Below are 21,587 nucleotides of genomic sequence, written 5' to 3'. Positions count from 1 at the left end.
AATGACATTTCTTCATCATTTGAGTTGTATCAGATTTGTACTTTTTGTGTTTATGAGTTTTATTAAAGTGATTCCAGATTTACACAGCAAGACGACATTATCCTCATATCTCAGTTTTTTCTGTTAAGGTCACTCTGTAGGGAATGTTACTAGTAATTTACAGAATTTTTACATTTCTTAACGTATCTATATTTTATTCATTGAATAAATCAATTGTAATTAATCGCTATAATTGTCAAAGCCTTTAAACAGACAATTAATCGTCATAATCGCAATTATTTAATAGACAATTATTTTTATCCAAATTTCATCATCCTGACAGCACTATAAGCGGAACAATTAATAGCTTTCATAAACCTTGTTCAGCTGTTACTCAAACTGCGTATTTTGCTCTCGTGTAATATTAAGAAATGTTCTAAAGATCAATGGGCCTCATTCATGAAACACGAGCAGTGTATATCGTTCGTAAAGACGTTTTGACGTCAATTTTCGGATTCATGAAAATGTTCGTATTTTCAAAATGTTAATTGGTAGTACGAAAAAAATGTACGCCTGCTCCATACACGTGTCAATAGTGCGTAAAACCGCACGTAACGTTCTGTATTATTTTAGACAAACTGATGACACTGCATTTGGATGCATTACATCATAATGATATTTCACCAGTTATTTTGCTTTTTAACTTTGGGTAAAACGCAGAGCTCGCACTGTCCTTTTTTTACACAGCCGTCCAATCACAGTGGAGAAGAGGCGGGACAAACACTACATTGACCAACCATCATACACAACGATGGAGATGGAGAAGCGAGTGTTATTACTGCATTTTCATATGCAGTAATATTCTTCATAAATAATATACTAATAACAAGTAGGCTAACTGTTGCGGATATTCTAAATCACAGCAACCAACGCATCTCCGGAGTAACGCGCACTCGCGCAGAGCCTCCAAAGCGTTCTCAGGCGCCACCAGCTGGTCATTTTCAGAAGAGCACCAGGTATTATTATTTTAGCTGGCTGAAAACACTTTAATTGATTAATTTATTGGAAAGCATATCGCCGATTAGTCTCTTATGCATTCATGCAATATAATGTAGCCAAACCAGAGAATGAAGTCCAGAGGAATCCAGCATTCCTAGATAGGCCTACGTAATTTGCGTAGCTGTAAAATCATAGGCGGGGATTATGCTAATTGTGAGTGAGCGTGCATGCGCGCCCTGTTTACGAATGATTGGAACGTACACACATTTTACTATGAGATCTGACGTTTACCAAGTATTTGTGAATCCGGAGTAAAGTTTTCGGGACGGTCTGTTTTACGCGCAAATTACTCGGAATTTACTCTATTTACGAATGTTTCATGAATGAGGCCCATTATCACCAAAGACAGGAATCCGGACCGCTGTGGAAACATTTGGCACACAAAAACATCATATTTATTTATGTTTATGTTCAAAAATGAGATCAAAGTGTCCATTGGGTGTCCATAAGAGGACACGTCCTTGTGGCTCATTGAAGAGGGAGTGATGAATGGGTTTGGTGCAGGTAAGGGGTAAAGTCCCGGTAGCCACAGGTCACAGGTCACCGAAAGCCCACAGAGAGCGAGGGGCATGGAGGAGCCTGGTTTGGAAACTGCCTGTTCCTTTTCACTACACACTTAATCTTATAGACTGTGTGTGCGTCTATATTAGACAATCAGTGATCCATCTAGGCATTCTCATATAAACCGATAAACATCTCAGTTTCCTGCATCTTATTTGAGGAATAAACAACGTCTCCCCTATGGAGAAAATCTTTCACAGACTATGAATGCTGACGCTCTGGGGGGTGAGATATCCATGTTTTGTTCGCACCGACAGCAGCGGATATTAAATCAAGAGATCAAGACAAATGTTAACAGCACTTCAGTGAAAAGCCATAACACCGGTTTAAGACACTGCCATCCGGAGATGCAAACAATTTATTCAGTCGTAAAAATGACCTGGTATTTTCTCCTTCGGTCATTTCCACATAGAATGAACCTTAATCCAACGTCATAAATAAATGCCTTCAGACTGCAGAAATGGCATCATATCTTTACAGATTTTTTTGTGGTTTGTTTACAGAGAAATTTACAAATGGACTCAACAGGCCTGAGACATAAAAAAATGCAGAATATGTTTTAATGAGTACTAGAAGATTGGACCATTCCAAGAGTAATTTCCATAAATTTTCATCACATGTATTAGGCGAGGCTGAGGCTAGATGTCATTGGGCCTACAGTATATCTCAACAACAGTAAAAAAGTCCAATTGCACAAATGCTTGTTTTCTAAAGCAGTGTTTTTAAAGGCATACTTCACCCAAAAAGGAAAGTTCTGTCATCATTTACTCACCTTCTTTTGTGCCAAATCTGTATAAATTTCTTTGTTCTGATGAACACAGAAAGATATTTGGAAGAATGCTTATAACCAGACAGAAGCCCCCCATTGACTAGGAAAAAATACTTTATCATTTGTTTGTTCTATTGAACCCAAAAGAAGACATTTTGAAGAATGTAGGACAGCAAACCATTGTACCATTGTATTTTTGCAACTGAGTAAATGATGAAAGAATGTTTATTTTTGGGTGAAGTATCCCTTTAGGCATCATGGAAATAGGAAACACCATGTTTTTGTTATAGCTCTTCAGCAATCAACCACAAAAACTAAATGTGACAGACTAAAGGAAAGAATAAATAATATAACTCAAATGTGCTCTTATGTCATTTGTCATAAACCTCAGGTCGGGGCAGGTTGTCACACGCAGTGTTGGGGTCTAACTAGTTACTAAGTAATTAGTTACTGTAATTTAATTACTTTCCCTGTGAAAAGTAAAGTAAGGGATTACTTAAGGGAAGTAGTTAGAATTGGGTGTAAATACATTCTTGTGCACTTTTTTCAGTCCTCAAAACTAGGGTCCGTTGGACTGCGGATCTCTGAACTCCGATTCGGTAGGCGGCGCTGTTCCAAAAAAAATAGGATCCTAGAAGTGTGGTCCCAGAAAGGGAGGTCCTTGGAATTGCAGCCTCCAGTATTGCAGTCGGATAATATTGGAGGAATCGGATCACAACGCTGGAAAAAAGTTTGTTTATTCAAAAGTCCAACTTTTCCTTCTTTTACTGTATTTTCTGCTATTTGTTTATTTATTATTTGGTGTTTTGTCCTCAGATCCAGGAAAAACGGATCCAGGAAACTGAAAAATAATATATAGCCTAAAGTATCAAAACCTTTTGTTTAACTTTTTGTTTGTTTTAAAATGCTGTTCGTGAAAATTTAACTTATCTTCTGACGTAATTTATTTGAATTTTTTACATGAATATGATTAATAGGGCCTATTATGTATTCATATAGTTTGATATCTTTCTCATATCGTTTTTCTTAATAATTTAATCCATCATTTATTTATTTAATTTGCATTTAATTTCTATTTACCTCTTTCTGATAGAACCTATATTTTATTCTGATTTGTCAAATTAATGTTATAGCAATCTGGACTACATATGTCATATTCGTGTTGTTTCATATTTATTATAGTCACCTAATGTATTGTTATTGTTGTATGTTATGTTATGTTAACGTTTTAAGTATTTATTTGAATATTTTTCATTATATTTCTATGTTTTCAGAAATATGTGCAATCAGAAGAAGTAGCCAGTTCAGTGGACAACCACGAAAAGTTTATTGTTAGGATGCTAAAACAATAGTCAACCTTGAGGCACCACGTTCTGTCCTCCTACAGTGTTTGTAACCTGCTCGAGTCCCTTACAGCAGCAAACACAGATGTGATCGTGACACAGCAGGCGTGGGGATGGAGTGGAGATCTCTCCTGTGACTCTCAGTGGGCGCTGTGTATTTATGACCACTGGCGTAAAACCTGTGCACAACGGGAACGACTCCCACATCCCAGCAGAACACCTTGAAGGCGCTTTGTCATTGTGCATCAGTATTATGCCTGTTTTCAACATCCTCGGTACCTTTATACCACGCTTAAAAAACCTCTGGCTTGAAATGCACTGTGAAAGTAGGTTACTTATTCATGACCATCGAATTTCTGCGTGATAAAGTTCTGCACAAACATATCCATCCGGGCAACAACAAAATTACTCAGTGAGTTGTTTTGTGAGATATGGATTTAAATATATCAGATGGTCAAAGGTCTTCTACAGGTTTGAAGTCCTGAGGGTTTAGGTTATGTTTAGCAATATACTAATGTGTTCACAGTATATGTAAGTTACACAAACTTATTCTGACATTTGAAGTCAACATTTTTTAACACATTATTTGCAGGATGAAAAATACAGCTGTGTAGTCTTTAGTTCTCAGCAACTTTTAAATTATTTGGAGGTGTCACTTGATTTGATATTATTTTTATCCATTTATCTATTATTTCTATATAAACTATTTAAATTGTGAAATTTATTTAACATAAATTCAAACAAGAGGAGTATCTGAACTAGTACACTGTACTCCGTACGTAAAAAAAGGTGCTTCAAAAGGTTCCCCGATGCCATAGAAGAACCTTTTGATTATAAAAAAGAAAGAGGTTCTTTAAAGAACCTTTGACTGAATGGTTGTTTGTGGAACCAAAAATGGTTCTTCTATGGCATCGCTGCACCTTTATTTGTAAGAGTGCAGTAGGTGTACTGTATGGACAAGTGTCCTCATTTGTCTTTGTGCTGCGTCACTTTGCTCTGGGCCAAGAACAGATGAGATGTTCTGTCCCTGGAAAACACAATGACACAGATTAGGATTAACCCCATACTGTGCAAGACCTGTAAAGAGACAGATCAGGACAGTCCGTTACCAGAAGACCTTGACACAGATCCTCATCTCTAGTATTACTATCACATGTTCTTTCAGGAGAACACACCACTGTGGATTCATTGACATGCAAGACAGAAAAATCACAGATGAGATTATTTTTAATATCTCAATTTTTCTCCTAGACAACAATGAGATTCAATGGAGAGCAAGCAGAAACATTTGCTTAAATCTCATCTCAGATATTTCTCCAGAGAAAAAGAGTCAGAAATCTCACAAATGTGTCTGTCACTAGAGTTTCAAAAGAGATGTCAACAACGTCTCAAACTGAGCTCAGATTTGTCAAGTCTGTTATCAAAAGTCTATATTATTGAAGATCTCAATATGAACTCAAACATTTCTTATCAAATTTACAGAAAATCTGGATTATTTTACATCTACAATCTATATTCCTTTTACACCCCCATACTCTCCATTGATTTCAACAATGGTCGCATTTGTTCTCAAGTCATTTTAGGGGAAATTTATCAGTAAATCTCATGAGCTGTGTAACCTCTGAACAATCAAAATAGAATTTCCTCAGCATGGGAAGTTTCACAAGTGATTCGTTAAACTCTTTTGACGGTTTCGTGTGCAGATCTCTCTGTGTGCTGCGAACCGTTTCATTTCAGTTCATTGCTGAATTAGCAAACAATTCGTCTTGATCAAGTTTTATTGAATTTTTCTCTGGATTAAGTCAGTATAATGTTGTGCAGCAGCATGAATTAAAAGTAGATTTTGATCAAAATCACGCATGACTGAGCTGGACGGTTCTCTTGGTTTTTGTTTCAGCAAACTGTTCTCTGACACAATAACTGTGAATCACACAAAAGCAGCGTTTTGTTGGGGAAAATATTTGTAGATATAAGACACTTTGCACTGGTGGTTTGGTGATGACACACACACACCAAAGTTCTTTCATTTATCCTCATGTCATTCCAAACCTCTATGATGTTCTTTCATCTGAAGAACACACAAGATATTTTAAAGAACTGCCTGTATGCTTTTTTGGATGAACTATGGCTTTCAATATACATAACACCTGTCTATGTGAATTCATTTCAGATCTTCCGTATCTCATATAAGTCCGGAAGCTGACAAAAATCACAGATACACCCTTGGAAATGTGTTTTGACGTAGAAAGCATCATTCATTGCTCTACTGCATTATTCACAGCAAAATGAAATTTCGACTTTTTAATGGAGTCGGCCGTTTCATGACGGTTGATAATGTTTGTGGAGTCTTTGTCATGTGTCTGAGTGCCATGATTCAGACCAGCATCTCTCAGTTTGAAAAGCCCGCAGACAATAATGTCGTCCATTAGTTCTTACCTTTTCAGGGTTCCGTGCGTCTCGGGCATTCAAAGCGTCGCATCTTTTGTGATGGACGCCGTGACTCAACGCTGCAGGTCGTAAGATCCAGACCGATGCCTTCTGTAAGCTAATTAAAAGGACTGATGTTTGTTTATTCTTTTATTTATTTTTTATGCACGCTTGCAGCCACGTATCTATGAGGATAATCAATATGGGTCCTTTCATAGACACTTTTGAGAGAGGGACACAAAAAGTAGAATGTTCTTAATGTGTTAATGGAGACTTTTGTAATGGGTTTCTTGAAAGGTAAGGATTTTTTTCGTTTTGGAGAGCAGAAGGAGCTGTCTCAGTCTCTCTCATTTATAAATGGTCCACCTTTCCAATAGCTTCTCACATTGCTTCTTAACTCAGAATGGGAAGCAAATGAAAAATCTAATTCAACAGGTTCACTCAGGGTTTCCATGCGTTTGTTGGACTCAGTGAGATATATTAATTAATATATATACATATATATTATAACAAAAGAAATTAAAACTAGAAAACTGTTCATCAATGAGGTGGAAGTTGAGATTACTTATTATTTTACATCAATTTTCATTATTTTACATACTAATAATAATCATCCCCATGAACACAAAAATATACATATTGACAGAAATGATAAAAAAATGACAAAAATATAGTAGTGCTGTTTGCCTGTGCACTTAAATAAACAAACAAACACACACACACACACACACACACACACACACACGACACAAAATTAGTAGTGCTGTTTGCCTGTGCACTCAAACAAACAAACAAACAAGCACGCATGCACGCACACATGTTGGGTTTCCATGTTTTATGGGGACATTCCATAGACGCAATGGTTTTTATACTGTACAAACTGTATATCATATACCCTAACAATCACACACAACTGTCTGCTCTTTTACATTTTCACAACAGTTCATTCTGTATGATTTATAAGCTTGTTTCCTCATGGGGACAAAAACATGTCCCCACAAGGACAAGGATTTTGGATATTGCCATCTTTGTGGGGACATTTTGTCCCCATACCGTAGGGTTTACCCTTCCCACACACACACACACACACACACACGCACACACGCGCACACACGCACACACGCACACACACGCACACACACAACACACACACACACACACACACACACGCACACACACACACACGCACACACACACACACAAACACAAATAAATTCACAGACCAAAGCAATGAATCTATAAAAAGAGATTAAAAGAGCTTAAAAACACTGTAAAATAAAAAATCAACAAAAAACTTTAAGTTATTCAAATTACCTTTATGAGTCAATTGAACTTAAATTATAATGACCTGGCTTTAAAACATCAAGTTGTAAAATACAACTTGTAAGTCAGTTTAATATAATTTAAATTCAATTTTGCAATTAAATCTCAAACCATTTAATAAAAAAAAATCTCAAACTGTGAATTAGTTTCTTATTGGAATACTTAGATACTCGGAAACAGAAGAGTAAAAGTAACACTTTTCAAAGTTTCAGGACAACGTGACACAGCACCATACGAGACACACCGACATTTCATTCACACGTCCCGTCCGCTGGGATGTGCTGCGGTCGTCATGGTAATAGCACCATGCAATCACTTTATCTCTTAAGAGGAAACACGTATCATTCTGCTCTAACACTTCCTCTCCTCTCAGATTAGGGCACGTGACATAAAACCACAGTCCCGCTTCCTCCTGCAGCGTACACGCACATCACACGTTTACCTGCATCATATTCTGCAGTTCACATTTAGAACTGATCAACCTGCTCACAACTGTCCTTTCAGATCATTAGCGTTATTTCCATGTGTTCAACCCATTGACCTCAGAGCGGCACTCATTACGTGTTTCTGCTTAAGGTCAATATGTGGGAACCTCGCAAGAGTCACGTCATGTTGTGCAAGTATTTGCATGGGTAATTAGGCATGTGTTTACAGACCAGTGACGATTAACAAAGAATAGAATGTTTGACAAACAACTCGTGTCATATCTCCAGAGGAGATTTCAGCTCGGGAGTTTCATTTGAACATCAACTTGGTCTCAGCTGTTTCTCCATAAATTTCTAAGGAATAAATACGGAAACAAACGAGACAATTGGTAATATAAAATGAATGTAGATCGACCGTAGAGGTAAAATAATCAGGATTTGAGTAAATTTGACGAGAAATGTTTGAGTTCATATCGAGATCAATAATATTGACATTTGACTTCAGACTTCAGTTTGACACATTGTTGACATCTCTTCTGAAACTCTAGATTTCTGACTCTTTTTCTCAGGAGAAATGTCTGAGACTCAAGCAAAAGTTTCTATTTGCACTCAATTTGATCTCAGTGATGTCTACATAATTAACATATTAAGCCCAATTTAAGGTTCTGCGTCGGAGCCTGACGCGCACCTCTCCAAAAATGTAACAACGCGTCAACTCAACGCGGACCTCAAGCGCTGTGATTGGTCTGTTTGAACCCCTCCCTCCGGTCAAAAAACTCTCATGTTCTCATGAGTCATGTTTACTCAAACGCATTTCTGAATGAATTATCCAAGTCAATTATTTGTTCTTCTGTATTTAACATCTCTAATCTGCACTGTTTACTTGCCACTATCACTGCTAATGCTTCTTCTTCGGCTCTTGTCTTGGTAACACAAGCAACACGTGCGTGGACACTGACGCCTAGTGGTCATTGCCTGTCGACGCAGACGACGACGTAGAAGTATAAACGAAAACCGACCTACAGCGTAGAGGCTACGGCGTAGGTCCGACACCGAAGTAAAAATCAGGCTTTAGAGTGATCTCGTGTCTGGTTTTAGGTGTAGGTGAGTAGGTGAATCTTTAGCAGAAGTCCAACATAAAACAACAAATATCACTCAATATTTGTATTCCTTTATTCAAGAAAATAAGTATCTACATTTAGGTTTTCAAAAACATCTCATGGCTCATAGCATCAAAACCAAAAATAGTATATTGACAAGAAACTACCAACAAAACAAACAAAAAACGGAGAAATGTTCAAGTAGAAAGACGACCGTTTGGTGTGTTTGTAGTGATTCATTATGTTAGGCGAGTTTTCTACAGAACTGTTAAATTGCATTTGTTTGACCTGCAAACATTTTACAGCGGGCATGCAGAAATGGCAAACATCAAGGTCAAAGGTTTTTTGGTATTTTGAGGCAAGTTTCTAAATGTACAATCCACATTTCTTGTGACAGATGTTAACACCAACACACATTAACTCCTGGTTTGAAGTTTTCAGAACTATGGGTTGTGACTGGAAAAGATAAGGTATATCAGGAACTGCTTGAACTACCCATGACAAGACAACAGAACGTGTCGCCTCATCGGGTTTACTGCAATAATGAACTGAACTCCATGCATTTCAAACACAAAGAGTAAAATGCAAAGTTATGAAATACAGAGCGATTGACTGAATATACGCGAACCTCAAGTGACTAGACTTAACATTGAAACGTGACATTAAAGCGATGGCGAAAATGAGGTAGAGACACTGTAAACCAAACACTGAACAGAAATCACTTCTAACTAAGGGAACGATGTCTCGCTGCCGTTTCAGCTGTTTGTCGATTAACACTGAGCATGACCACGGTCACCATTAAAATGAGTGTAACAATTAAACCATTAATTCGTCAGAGATGAACACAGATCTGGATCTGAAGAGAACAGGTCATGTCTAAACATCTGGTAAGGTAGTGCATGTTAAACAGCAACTCAAAACAGTAATGTATAGCGTTACATTAACTCAATGATGCCCACAGAAACAGAGCTATGCAACACATGATATAAAAAAGAAAGCTGCAATCTGTCATTTTTCTTGGTTAAAATGAACACAAATCTGTCATTAAGCAACTACATAAAACAGTGTTAAAAACCTCACAATTCACAATTGTAAGTTATAATAATTCCCGATTTTGCGGGAAATATCAATTTGGACTTTAACACAGATAAAGTAAAAGGCAATTTTGTTTTAAATATATATGGCAATATGGAGAGCAAATTTATGGATTGCAGCTTTAAACATTTCATGTCAAAACAAGAATTTAAACGGCCGACAAGAAAAAAAATCCACAAAATTTTAGACTTTGAAATAGATTGTAAATATCACATGGATTTCTCTTTCTATCCCCCCAAAAAACTATGAGGCTGTGGTAGGCTATGAGACCAGTTTCATTGCACTTATGCTTTTTGTTGTCCTTATGTTGTTCCATTTGCTTTGTTTACCTCGTTTGTAAGTCGCTTTGGATGAAAGCGTCTGCTAAATGACTAAATGTAAATCTCATTCACAAATATTCTGAAGACTGGAGTGAAAAGTGACATTGGAAAATTGCTGGAACAACACAAAGTTCACCTGATAGAAGTTGTTCGATTCCATAAAAAAAACAATATTAACAGTGTTGAAAAATTACAATTGTTGAAAGTAAAACAATCACCTGTTAGCATTGCTGATAAAAAATAGTGAATGATATCAATTGATCTATTTGTGTCGTATTCATATGATACTGTTTGTGCATGTTTGATGGCTAAACGTTTGAAAACAATACGTTTTTTAGAATATTTAACAAAAATACGCATTTTTCACAAAGGTTGCATTTAAAACTCTTACATATAACTTTGCAATTTTTTAAGGATACAATTAGACTGTTTGAAAAACCTTTAAACAGTCACAGAAATAAAACTCTTCGGACAAAATCATGCATAAAATCTAAAAAAAAAAAAAAACCAATACAGCCCACTGTCTTAAAAAAACAATCTAAGGCACAATGTGTTTTTTAGAAAGAGGTGCAGACTGCTCACATCACAAACATTCACACATACTCTAAAAAAACATGTGTTTTTTCAACCCAGCGTTGGGTCAAAAAGGAACAAATCCAACCGTTGGGTTGTAATTAAAACAAAATGTTGGGTTGTCTCTGAATCCATTGTTGGGTCAAATCTAAACATTTTCCTGGTTAATTTAACCCAACATTTGGGTTTGTCCCTTTTTGACCCAACGCTGGATTGAAAATAACACAGCATTTCTAGTGTATACAGGGTCACCCACATATTCACATTAAATACTTATGTCTTCATTTACACAAGCTATATAATCATTTCCTAATCAGTTTTGTTTTAGAGATCTAGGTCACAAACTGTCTGGTACAGCGGCAGTAGGTAGTTTTCACAGGATATGTTTGTATGAAGACATAGTGCAACGTCAAAACATGTGGATGTGGCCACGTCAGACAACACGAGAGAGTTAGACATCAGCAGGTAAAAATGTCTTATGCATATGTGTGGTTTCTTTGGAAGTCGTTTATATGAGGAATTTATTGCAGAAGTAGAAAAGGTGTGTTAGAAAAGAAGCCTGCATAGCTTTTCCATGTCAAAGGTCTGCTACAGATAACGTTTTACGTTTCACCTTTTTCCATGAGATTCACCAGATTCAGAGTTTAAAGGTCAACGTCCCTTTAGATGTTCTCATCAGCGTGCACTTCCGTATTTTAATGCTCACCAAACCTGAAAACAGAGAAAACAATTACATAAACATCATTTTAGCACACAGCTGATGGCTGACCCGCAAAATATAACATCTGGGTGTCGTCCGGGTGCGAGTCAGCAAAAAAAGTGACACACTCTTAAAAGTGATTCGTTGTCTCAACAACCATATTGAATTATGTTAAGTAGCTTCTACTTAAAAATATACAAATTTATAACATTTTTAGCTTAACTTAAAATCCTTTGTTCATGCAACAGAAAAATATAAATGACAAGAAAAGCTCACAAGTATGCATAAAGTGAATGGAAAAGTTGTGCGAAACTACAGTTAACATTAAGTTAACCTAACGTACATTTCAAGTGCAATGAACTTAATATTATCAGTACAAATGCTGAGGAATACCCATAAGCCCTTGCGCCTGAAAGGTTTGATTATTCATGCTTTTTTTTAAATAATAAGCACTTTTGGGGCATTTACATAGATGTTAATAATATGTATTACGAAATTTAAGATGTATTTAGTATTATTGATGTTGTTTTGTTGTGAATAATTGTTACCAATCAAGTGATTCGTGTTTGCTTTGGTAAGTGTAGACCCTGTTCGACCCATCGTATTTCTTAGCTCAATAAGGAAGACACACATCAGAAATGCAGTATTGTGTGCCTCTGTGTGTGGAGAATCATTCAATGACTGACATCAAACAGTCATCAATTATTTCAATATTATTTGTTGTAATAATATAATTCACTATGCTATATGAACATTAAGGTAAATGAATTAAATATTTAAGTACAGCCTACATGAGCACTGTGAGTCGATTGAACTCGTGCTACATCATTTTTTAAGTGAAGAAGGTCAAGTGAACTCATATATTTGTGTAAACGCAACAAAGACTTTCTTATTATTTTGACTTAAAATCTCCTTAAGTTGAATTTACTTAAAATATATGTGCACCATTTTTGCATCATGGTTTCTAGGTAAAGTCAACACATCATTTTTTAGAGAACGCAGTAGTAAATTTAACCAAGCGCTGTTAAAACACCAGCCACAGCCGAGAGTCAATGTGTAACCGTGTAAACGCTTGGGCTTTCCTCCAAAAATCACGTATGAACTCGCTCACGTTCACCACACCTGGTTGAATGAAAACCTTTGGTTTTATGTGGGAAACCAAACCTCTAAACTTATCTTTAAACAGAACTTTATCTTTATGTTGACACATTTGGACCGGAAGATTAGATTACAATATAAACTGTATTGCATTTTTGCATTAAACACTTGGCGTGTTTCTAATCTGAGCTTCATGTGTCCGACATCAGGCGGGTAAATGATTTACGGATGAAACACCATGTCAGACTCATTCAGGCTGTGTATCTGTGTCAGCGTCTCATCGGATTCCATTTACAGGCCGCCAGCGCTGTGACACAGCGGCAGAAAATCCAATAATGTCATCTGCTACGGTTTCTCTAAACCTGACATGGCAATTGTTATTTTAAGAACCAAGTAACATATTTACCCAAAAATAGGGTTGTAATCGCGACTAATCGTTTGCAGAATAAACGTTTTTGTTTACATAATACATGTTGGTGTACTGCGTATGATAATTATGTATATATAAATACACGTACATGCATGTACTGTATATAATTAAGAAATATGTTATTTATATTATATATAAATATTAAATATATTTTTTCTTAAAATCATGCATCCATGTGTGTGTATTTATAAATAAATAATTATCACACACAGTACACCAACATATATTATGTAAACAAAAACTTTTATTCTGCAAACGATTAGTCGCGATTAATCGTTATGCAGCCCTAAAGCTGGAACACAAATGTGAGACGCTTTTGGCTCCAACATATATCTGTACAGAGGCTTTTAAAGTCTCCAACATTTAACATCATGGCACCGTTAAGTTTGGAAAAATAAATAGCATATTTTTAAAAGTCCTAATTTTTCACTTATTTATCTTAAGATGCAATTGTTTTCAATAAACAAAAAATATGATTCGCTTTGCACGGCAAACATGCAATATATATTTGAAAAAAAAAAAAAGAAAAACAGAACTAGAAAAGAAATATTACTATACTGTAATATTGCTTCCATTGTTTCCCTCATCTGTAAGTCGCTTTGGATAAAAGCGTCTGCTAAATGACTAAATGTAAATGTAATAAACAAACGTGTGACAAACAACAGCCTCAGCAATGAGCGCAACACAAGCGCAGGTCGACGGGAGAGAACAGAATGTTCTGAACGTGAGAGACATAGAAACCGCACCGTGTCCTGGGCTACCAGACGGGGCGGGTGGGGGACAGGTTTGGAAAATGAAAGGGGGGCTTCTGTGTGGTTTCCATGTCACTAGTTAGCTGATAATACTGTAAGTGGCCATTGAAAGTGTCTACGCCTCCAAGTCGCCCCTTTTATCACCCTGAAATGCCCTTTGAACACCCAAATTCAGGGCTCGGTCTCTAGCCTACTTGCTGTGATGGACGGCTGAGTTTATTCAGGACACCGTGGGGGGAATGAGGCTATGTGCCCTGCCGGGTTACATAACTGCCCCATATGAGCACAACTTACTGGAGGAACGAGCTGGTAAACCCTGACGCACGAGTCACGTACACGGCCATCAGACAGCAGGCTTACCATGTGACGTATCTCTACAAACAAGCCCTTCCATTTCACACAAATCATAGAGAACTAGACCTGATAGGGCAGCAAGATATATCGAGATTAGGGCTGTGCAATTCATCGTAATTGATTTTCAATTTCAATTTTGGATTACAACAATTATGAAAACAAAATACTCGAGGTAAAACAAGTATTACATTCCGTTTTGCAAGGATTGTCTCATTTCACTTTATTATTTTTGAATGATTCATTTGAACTATTTTTTACACTTATTTTTTAAATTATTATTAAGTTGAATCCAGTGATAATTTGACAAGTTATTTGTTTATTAATAATTTATTGACTTTGTCAATAAGTAAGCGTGTTAAATAATCGAGATCTCAACACCAGGCAAAATAACCGTGAAGGTTTTGGTCATAATCGAGCAGCCCTAATCGAAGAATGAGATCACCGTTTCATAATAACTCTGCCGTCGTATCTCCTAGCGTGGGACATGAAGCCTGACGAATTTCGATGAAAACTGTAAAGTGGGTTCTGCAATGCTCTTTAATTTCCTTTTCATCTGAACAGCATCCAGTATAAAATCCATAAAAGAAAGCAATAAACTGTGAGGGCGCTGCCTTCATTCCAGCTGTGGTGTGGTGTTGAGAGAATGAAGTATTACCCATGTTGTATAACATTTGGCCCTCACCCACACCTGAGAGTAAACACGGTGTTATGACCCCCGGCGCTTTGTGATCCTCTACTAAAAAGGTGTCGGATCTCGTTAATCGGATGGCTGGTGCGAGTTCAGGGCGTGGCATCGGTTAACAAAAACCGAACGGGTCGGTGAAAAGGGCGATGAGTTGGGACTGGCAGCTGTCTAGGGTACATGTTACCCCTAAGGCCATATATGAGGATTTGATTAGAGAAATACAGAGAGGCTGGGTGAACGAACAGGCAAAGAACAGTGGGAAGTAAACACAGGTAAAAGCCCTGCAGACGTGACCACCCATGTTTGGATTGAAATCAAGTTGGCAAACGAAATAATTTTTAATACGCAAATCAAGTTTACGTAACCGTACCCTCCATGAAGACTGCCAATAGTCTTAAAAATTGTTAAATAACTCATAGGGCTGGATTTGGAGGGTTGTCAAAATAGCAACATTTCAGTAGCAACAAATTTCACGACACTCAGTTTTGAAAACTGAAATCTTTAAGATAAATACCTTTTTAACAGAAGTTGCCATGTTGAGGCCCGTTCACACCAAGAACGATAACTATGTTACCACAACTATGTTGCCACACCAACAGACGTTGACGTTATTTTTATGGTAGTTCTGCGCTAGAATTTCACATTTTAAAGGGGTCATATAGCTCGAATACGTGTTTTTCTGTGTCTTTGGTGTGTTATAAGTTGCCCATGCATGTATTAGACACGTAAAATTGCAAAAAATAACAAAGATGCATTCTATCTAAAAGCGAATGCTCACCCAGACCTACGTCAGTTGGTGGTATGCCCAAATGTATACGCAAGTAAGGTGGGCGTACCTGTCAGTACAATTGCTTTGGAACCGGATGTTCCAAATATGGTAAGAGGCGTTACATTTCCATCACACGCTTGCAGTATTCGACCAATCACTACGCACTGGTTAACTGGCCAATCAGAGCACACCTCGCTTTTCAGAGCCATGAGCTTTGTAAAAAATCTGCGCGTTTCAGAGAGGCGGAGCAAAGAGGAGATACAAACGAGAGCCATTTGATAGAGAGAGTCGCGTCTTCTCCGTTGACTCCAATGGAACAGTTTTTTCACAGCAATGGAGGCTCTCAATAGTTCCCGGAAGTTACTAGTAACGCATGGAGCTGCGACTAAACAGACCAACTGAGGTAGACTTCTAACCCATGTAAAGACGAAAGCCATTACATTTAAAGTGATCCCAACGATATCATCCTTTTGTTTCTGTATTGTTATATTTTTGGTGCATTTTGATTTTTAAAACTTTACAGTTATCATTATTATTGTTGGGCCTTCGAACTCTCTGGTTCATGGTAAACAGTACGATACCGACATGTCCATCAATCGTTAAACAACGTAAAAGCAATCCACATGAGTTTACCTGAAATATAGTTGTGCGATTATGTCGGCCCGTCACTTCTGCTCATGCCGCACATGTGACCTGGTTCATTCTGACCTCCAGCTGAAAGGCGTCGGGCCGGTCCTGCGGGTTGACAGCCAGCATGTCCTGCAGGAGTCGCTTGACGCCCTCTGACATCACGTTACGGGTCCTCTGAGGAATGTGGAGAACCATCTTCGGGTTTTCCAGCAAGGCCTCGCCCACCGGGATGATCTCGGCACCCTGGCAAACATACGTGCCGAGGAGCTCGCGCTTGGAATCTGCGTCGATGAACGTGATCCGTTCGATCATGGCCCAAATGATGATCCCCAACGCAAAAATGTCCGCTTTGGCCGTGTAGTGGCCCTCCCACACCTCAGGAGCCATGAAGAAGTCCGAGCCGCATGCTGACGACAACCAGAATTTGTTAACGTTCACAGTGTTTTTGTTTACCTGCTCGTGACTCGCGTCCTCGAAGCAGCCGAGTCCCGCGCACACCTTGCTGAGGCCAAAGTCGGCCACTTTGACGACGGGGGTCCCCGATTTCTGCGAGATGAGAATGTTGTCTGGTTTGAGGTCGCGGTGGACGATGTTGTTCTTATGGAGGAAGGCCACAGCGCTGGTCAGCTGCTTCATGAAACTGTGGTTGGTCCGCGGGTCGGGCCGTCGGGAGAGGATGTACTGGTTGAGGTCGCCACCGTCGCAGAACTCCATAACGAACCAGAGATAAGAGGGTTGTTCAGAGTGACCCAAGATACGCTCACCTGAAAAGAGACAACATTTAACACATATTTTGAAGTATGTTGGTAAGCAAACAACATTGACCCCCATTGACTTCCATTGTATAGACACGAAACCACGGAGACATTTATCAAAATATCTTCTTTTGTGTTCCACTGAAGAAAAGAGTCACATGCAAGTTTCGCATGACACGAGGGGGAATAAATGATGACGGAACTTTTATATTAGGGTGAACTGCCCCTTTAACTCCTGTAAACAAGAGTTGGTCCATGTATAGAAAACAGAACTAAGAAAATGCATTGAACTCCTTGACCTTTTGGAACAGAAACACTTGCGAGCACATTTCCTTCATATTCCTGAAAACAGATTTAGGTTATATCGAGGTGCCAACAGTAACATCTGTTCACCTATTTTAACTGAAATGGCATGAAGTGACCTCCTTATATATCACAAACACTGACATCAAGACCAAGCAATGCAGACGTGGTTGTTCTAACATATGTCAATAATTCCTCAACTAAAGAAATATAAACACTGAATAAGCCAAAATCAATCAATAAGTGTGTTAAAAGCTATTCCTAACCAAAATAAAAGACTTTAACGGCAGAATTCAATTTGTGGAAACTAAATGATGACACTTACATAACACAACAGAGCTCAGTTCCTACATCCACATCTCAACACAGATAAAGAAGATTACATTCACAATTCAAATTGTATTGCGCCTTCTCATCTGCAATGTAATAGACACATCTTACTCGAACTTTTCGGATGTGACACCAACTGTATTGGACGTTTCTAGAAATGCACCATGCACATTTCAACTTAATCCAACAACAATATTGTCAAGACTCTTGGACAACCATTGGCATAAAGGTGATCACTACAAGACACAAAGCAGAAGCTGTTATGAAAAAGGCCTATATGGTAGTGAAAGGGTTAATGATCACATGTGCTGGGACATCATGTTCTCTCACGCCTTCTCTCCAGCTACTTTGTGCATATAAGATCTTTACAATAACATGCATGCGTTTTATAAGAGCTGCATGAAGTAATATCAGATGCATAAAACTAAGTTAACACATCTGCACAAGTTTGACTTGACAAGATCCATTACAGATATCAATACACCAAAACAATTCAACGTATTACGTGATTACGATGCAACCGCAAATTATGAAAACGAACTATGGTTTTACCACGGTAAAAGTGAAGTACAGTACACAAACAACATTTCAACTATAGTTACTGTAGTAAAACCGTGGCAAATTCTTGCAAATTGCCCTGACACTTTGTATCGATCCATACCAACTCGTTCACCTTTCAGAGAGGTTTCCACCAATCTCAAATACTGTTTGCATTTCTGGTTGCCGTGGTTCATTTTCTGTGCCATCCCGTCTCTCTGCAGCACGCACTCCTCCAGATGAACCACATTTTCATGCCGTTTCTCCAGGCTCGCGAGGGCCCAGAACTCGGCCAGCGCCAGCTCCACGGTCTCGGGCGCGTCGCAGCGGAGCTTCTTCACGGCCACCCGTGCGCCGGAGCTGCGGGCGACAGCCTCGTACACCACACCGTAGCTCCCGCGACCCACCTCCCGTATCAGACTGTACCGAGGCGCTCTTGCTGGTTTCCTGCTGAAGTCCATGGAGAAACAGTGATCCTCCTTCATAAGTTCATCTTCGTCGTTGTTCTCCACGGGCAGCGGCCGCAGGACTTTACTGACGTCCCGCTTCATGCTCGCGTCCGGCGGCTCGGGTCTCTTGCAACCCCGTCTGCGCGTTATTCTCCCCTGCTCCATGAGTTTATTACCCCCCGCGCGAACATGTGTTTCGGGGTAATACTTCGGTTTATCATAACGTCCCTAGACAGGGAGATGCGCGTTATTGTGGGGAAACTCGACGGGTTCGTTTGAGTGTTTTCATTAACTTCTTCGCCATCAGACTCTAGCTGATAAAAACAACAATAATAACTTCATTATCAACGGGACATGAGAGATGGGGCGTGGTTTACGCGGACCGTACCATTTTATCCAAACAGAGGGGAGGCATGCACAACAGAGACGATCAGTTTTAAAGGTTTGACGAAATTAGGACTTACATATTTTAAAATAATATATTACAAGTGTATTTAAGTATACAAACATTTAAAAAGTATGGGATACATGTGACGCAACTATTATTACAATAAAAGTGCGGTGAAGTCTGACCCATGTGATGTAAGGCTCTCGTTCAGTAATATGTAAATGAGTGACAGCCCATCCCTGCGTTGGGGAACGATTTCACGTTGCTGATTTTTTAAATTCAGTCAAACCTCAATAGATGAAAATGATCCACCGTTCATCATGTAATATTGCAAACGTGCATTAGCACGTTGAAGCCCTCGCGCTTTTTCTCACAGCTGGTGGGAGCCCGCGGTCGCACGTCGTGCAGCAGCGTGGAATTTCACGTGAGGGGCGGGACCTCGCACGTGCAGCACAGCGTGTATCCACAGCCACGCAGATGTGCTCGCAAATGCCCCTTCACATTTCTCAAATTTTGACTTTTTACAACATTCTCTGTGCAGTTTTTGTCTTCGGTTAAGTGTTTTTTCTTTTGTTAATGGCTTTTTTTAATAAAATAGCGAATCGAAGAGTTTATTTGCAAAAATGTTTTATCATGTTTTTATTGTGTTAGCTGTATTTGCTGAGCTATTGTTACTCAAAACAAACCAGCTGCATTTTGATATTATTTGGAATGCACAATAAAAAAAACAAGATTTTTGAACATTTTATCTGGTTTTGCAAAGAACTCTTTAAATATTCACCTTAAATTATCGTGTATATAATGCATTTGATAATTTACTTTTGTATATCTGTCATTTAAACCAAATATATTAACTTATTCTGGAATATATTCATTTATTATTAGTAAATATATACTGTAGAAATTCTACTTTATTTACTTAATTACAATAATAATAATGGTGTTTTCCTTATAAAGAACTCTATATAAAAATATATATATTTCTATTAATTTTACTATTGTTGTTGTTGTATACTGAAAGCTTTAAGTACCAGAAAGAACCTTGTGTGTGCAAGCACACTTAAGGCAATAAAGCTCTTTCTGATTCACTGGAAAATTTAAGTGATGTCACTATATGACCTCATAACCTCCTTCACTTAAAAACAGGTTGAATCTCTTCATTGCTCAGGCAATTCTTAAATATCCAGAGCTGGAGAACAAACACAAAACATTACACTAGCCCTCAGAAAGAATGTAACGCAGTTCAACAAAAAACGACATGATATTTAATTGAATTCAAAACACTAACGGGTGTGGAGAGAGTTCTGCAAGGGTTTACATCTGTAATTGCTGCCCACTCAACAGCAGTGATAGTTCCAGGCATTTTGAGACAGGTCTTATTTTACATCGTTAAATTCTGCCTGGCAAACTCTGCTGGAAGACACCTTTAAATGTTAAATAAATCACAATACTGCGCTTCTGACGATAGCCTAATAACAATAAAAACTTTTTTCATTATTCTTCAGGCGTTTGAGCTAGTTCATCACACTCCTCTTCTGCTAGATTGTGACTCACCAGCCAATTAACCAAGATTGATAAATGGCCCCTGGATGTGAAAGAATTAAAATATAATTGTTGCAGCTTCTGAAAAATCACAGATATGTTTAGAAGACTATGCTCAGCCTCCGCGGGGGACGTTTTTTTTGTTGAATGTCCTCACTTGATGTGTTTGTGTTTTATCTTTCAGGTCATTCTGAAGCCAATACTTACTATTCTTTCTTTAACCTTCCATATAATTAGTTCTCGCTTTTCTAACTTTCAGGGTCACACTGACTTATGACTCACATACGTCTCTCTTTCTCGCTCTCCTTCTCTCTTTTTCCTCTTTATTGTCATTCTCATACTTTTACATTCGACACAATGTATTATTCGTTGCCATGACAGCATGAAGGCCAGCGTATTTTTTTGGACAAAAAATGCATAGAAGCAGCTTTATGGCAACATGCTAATGTGTATCATCTGTGGGCAGGTAAAAACGAATCCGATGAACAAAGTGATGAGTGAAAATCTAAAGAGAACACGGACCAATGAAGGTAAACAAATATTTTCACCTTACAAAGTTTATTTAAATGAACAAAATTGTGGAACATCTTTTGCCACCATGCATGATCAAAACTAAATTTCAAGCTGGGAATTCTAATGTATTCTTTTATTCATTTGCCACTTGTTTCTACTTCACAAACGGAGAGTTTTTAAAAGCCTCTCAGTAACCTGTGCAAAATCAGCCCAACCCACATCATTTGGCCCATTAGTGGGTTTTACATCTCAAACAGCACTTGAAGAGAAAGAGATAAATACAGAGAAGAGAGAGACGGGGGTGCTGAAAATACAAAAATACAATTACATTTATTAACATAAACTGAGCCCTGATATATGTTGTCCTTGGAGACGGAG

At 38.2% G+C, this 21,587-nt stretch overlaps 1 protein-coding gene across 2 annotated transcripts; it reads right to left on the bottom strand.

The window, feature by feature from the left end:
* Nucleotides 1–9,035: 9,035 nt before the first annotated feature.
* On the bottom strand, nt 9,036–19,161 carry stk35 (serine/threonine kinase 35). Of its 2 annotated transcripts, none has more exons than XM_057319618.1 (3): nt 18,442–19,161; nt 16,396–17,156; nt 9,036–11,685 (listed from the first exon to the last, which is right to left on the bottom strand). In XM_057319618.1, the coding sequence occupies exons 1-2, from the start codon at nt 18,929–18,931 to the stop codon at nt 16,438–16,440; spliced, it is 1,209 nt and encodes a 402-aa protein (XP_057175601.1). In that variant the 5' UTR covers nt 18,932–19,161; the 3' UTR covers nt 9,036–11,685; nt 16,396–16,437. The 2 variants fall into 2 exon arrangements, with proteins under 2 accessions (XP_057175601.1, XP_057175603.1); XM_057319620.1 differs by having other exon boundaries at nt 18,454–19,133.
* Between the last annotated feature and the right edge of the window lie 2,426 nt (nt 19,162–21,587).

The sequence above is a fragment of the Triplophysa rosa genome, linkage group LG21 (genome assembly GCF_024868665.1).
Source record: "Triplophysa rosa linkage group LG21, Trosa_1v2, whole genome shotgun sequence".
Lineage (NCBI taxonomy): Eukaryota > Metazoa > Chordata > Actinopteri > Cypriniformes > Nemacheilidae > Triplophysa > Triplophysa rosa.
Note: the sequence above shows the minus strand (reverse complement) of the source record. Positions and strands in the feature narration are given on the sequence as shown.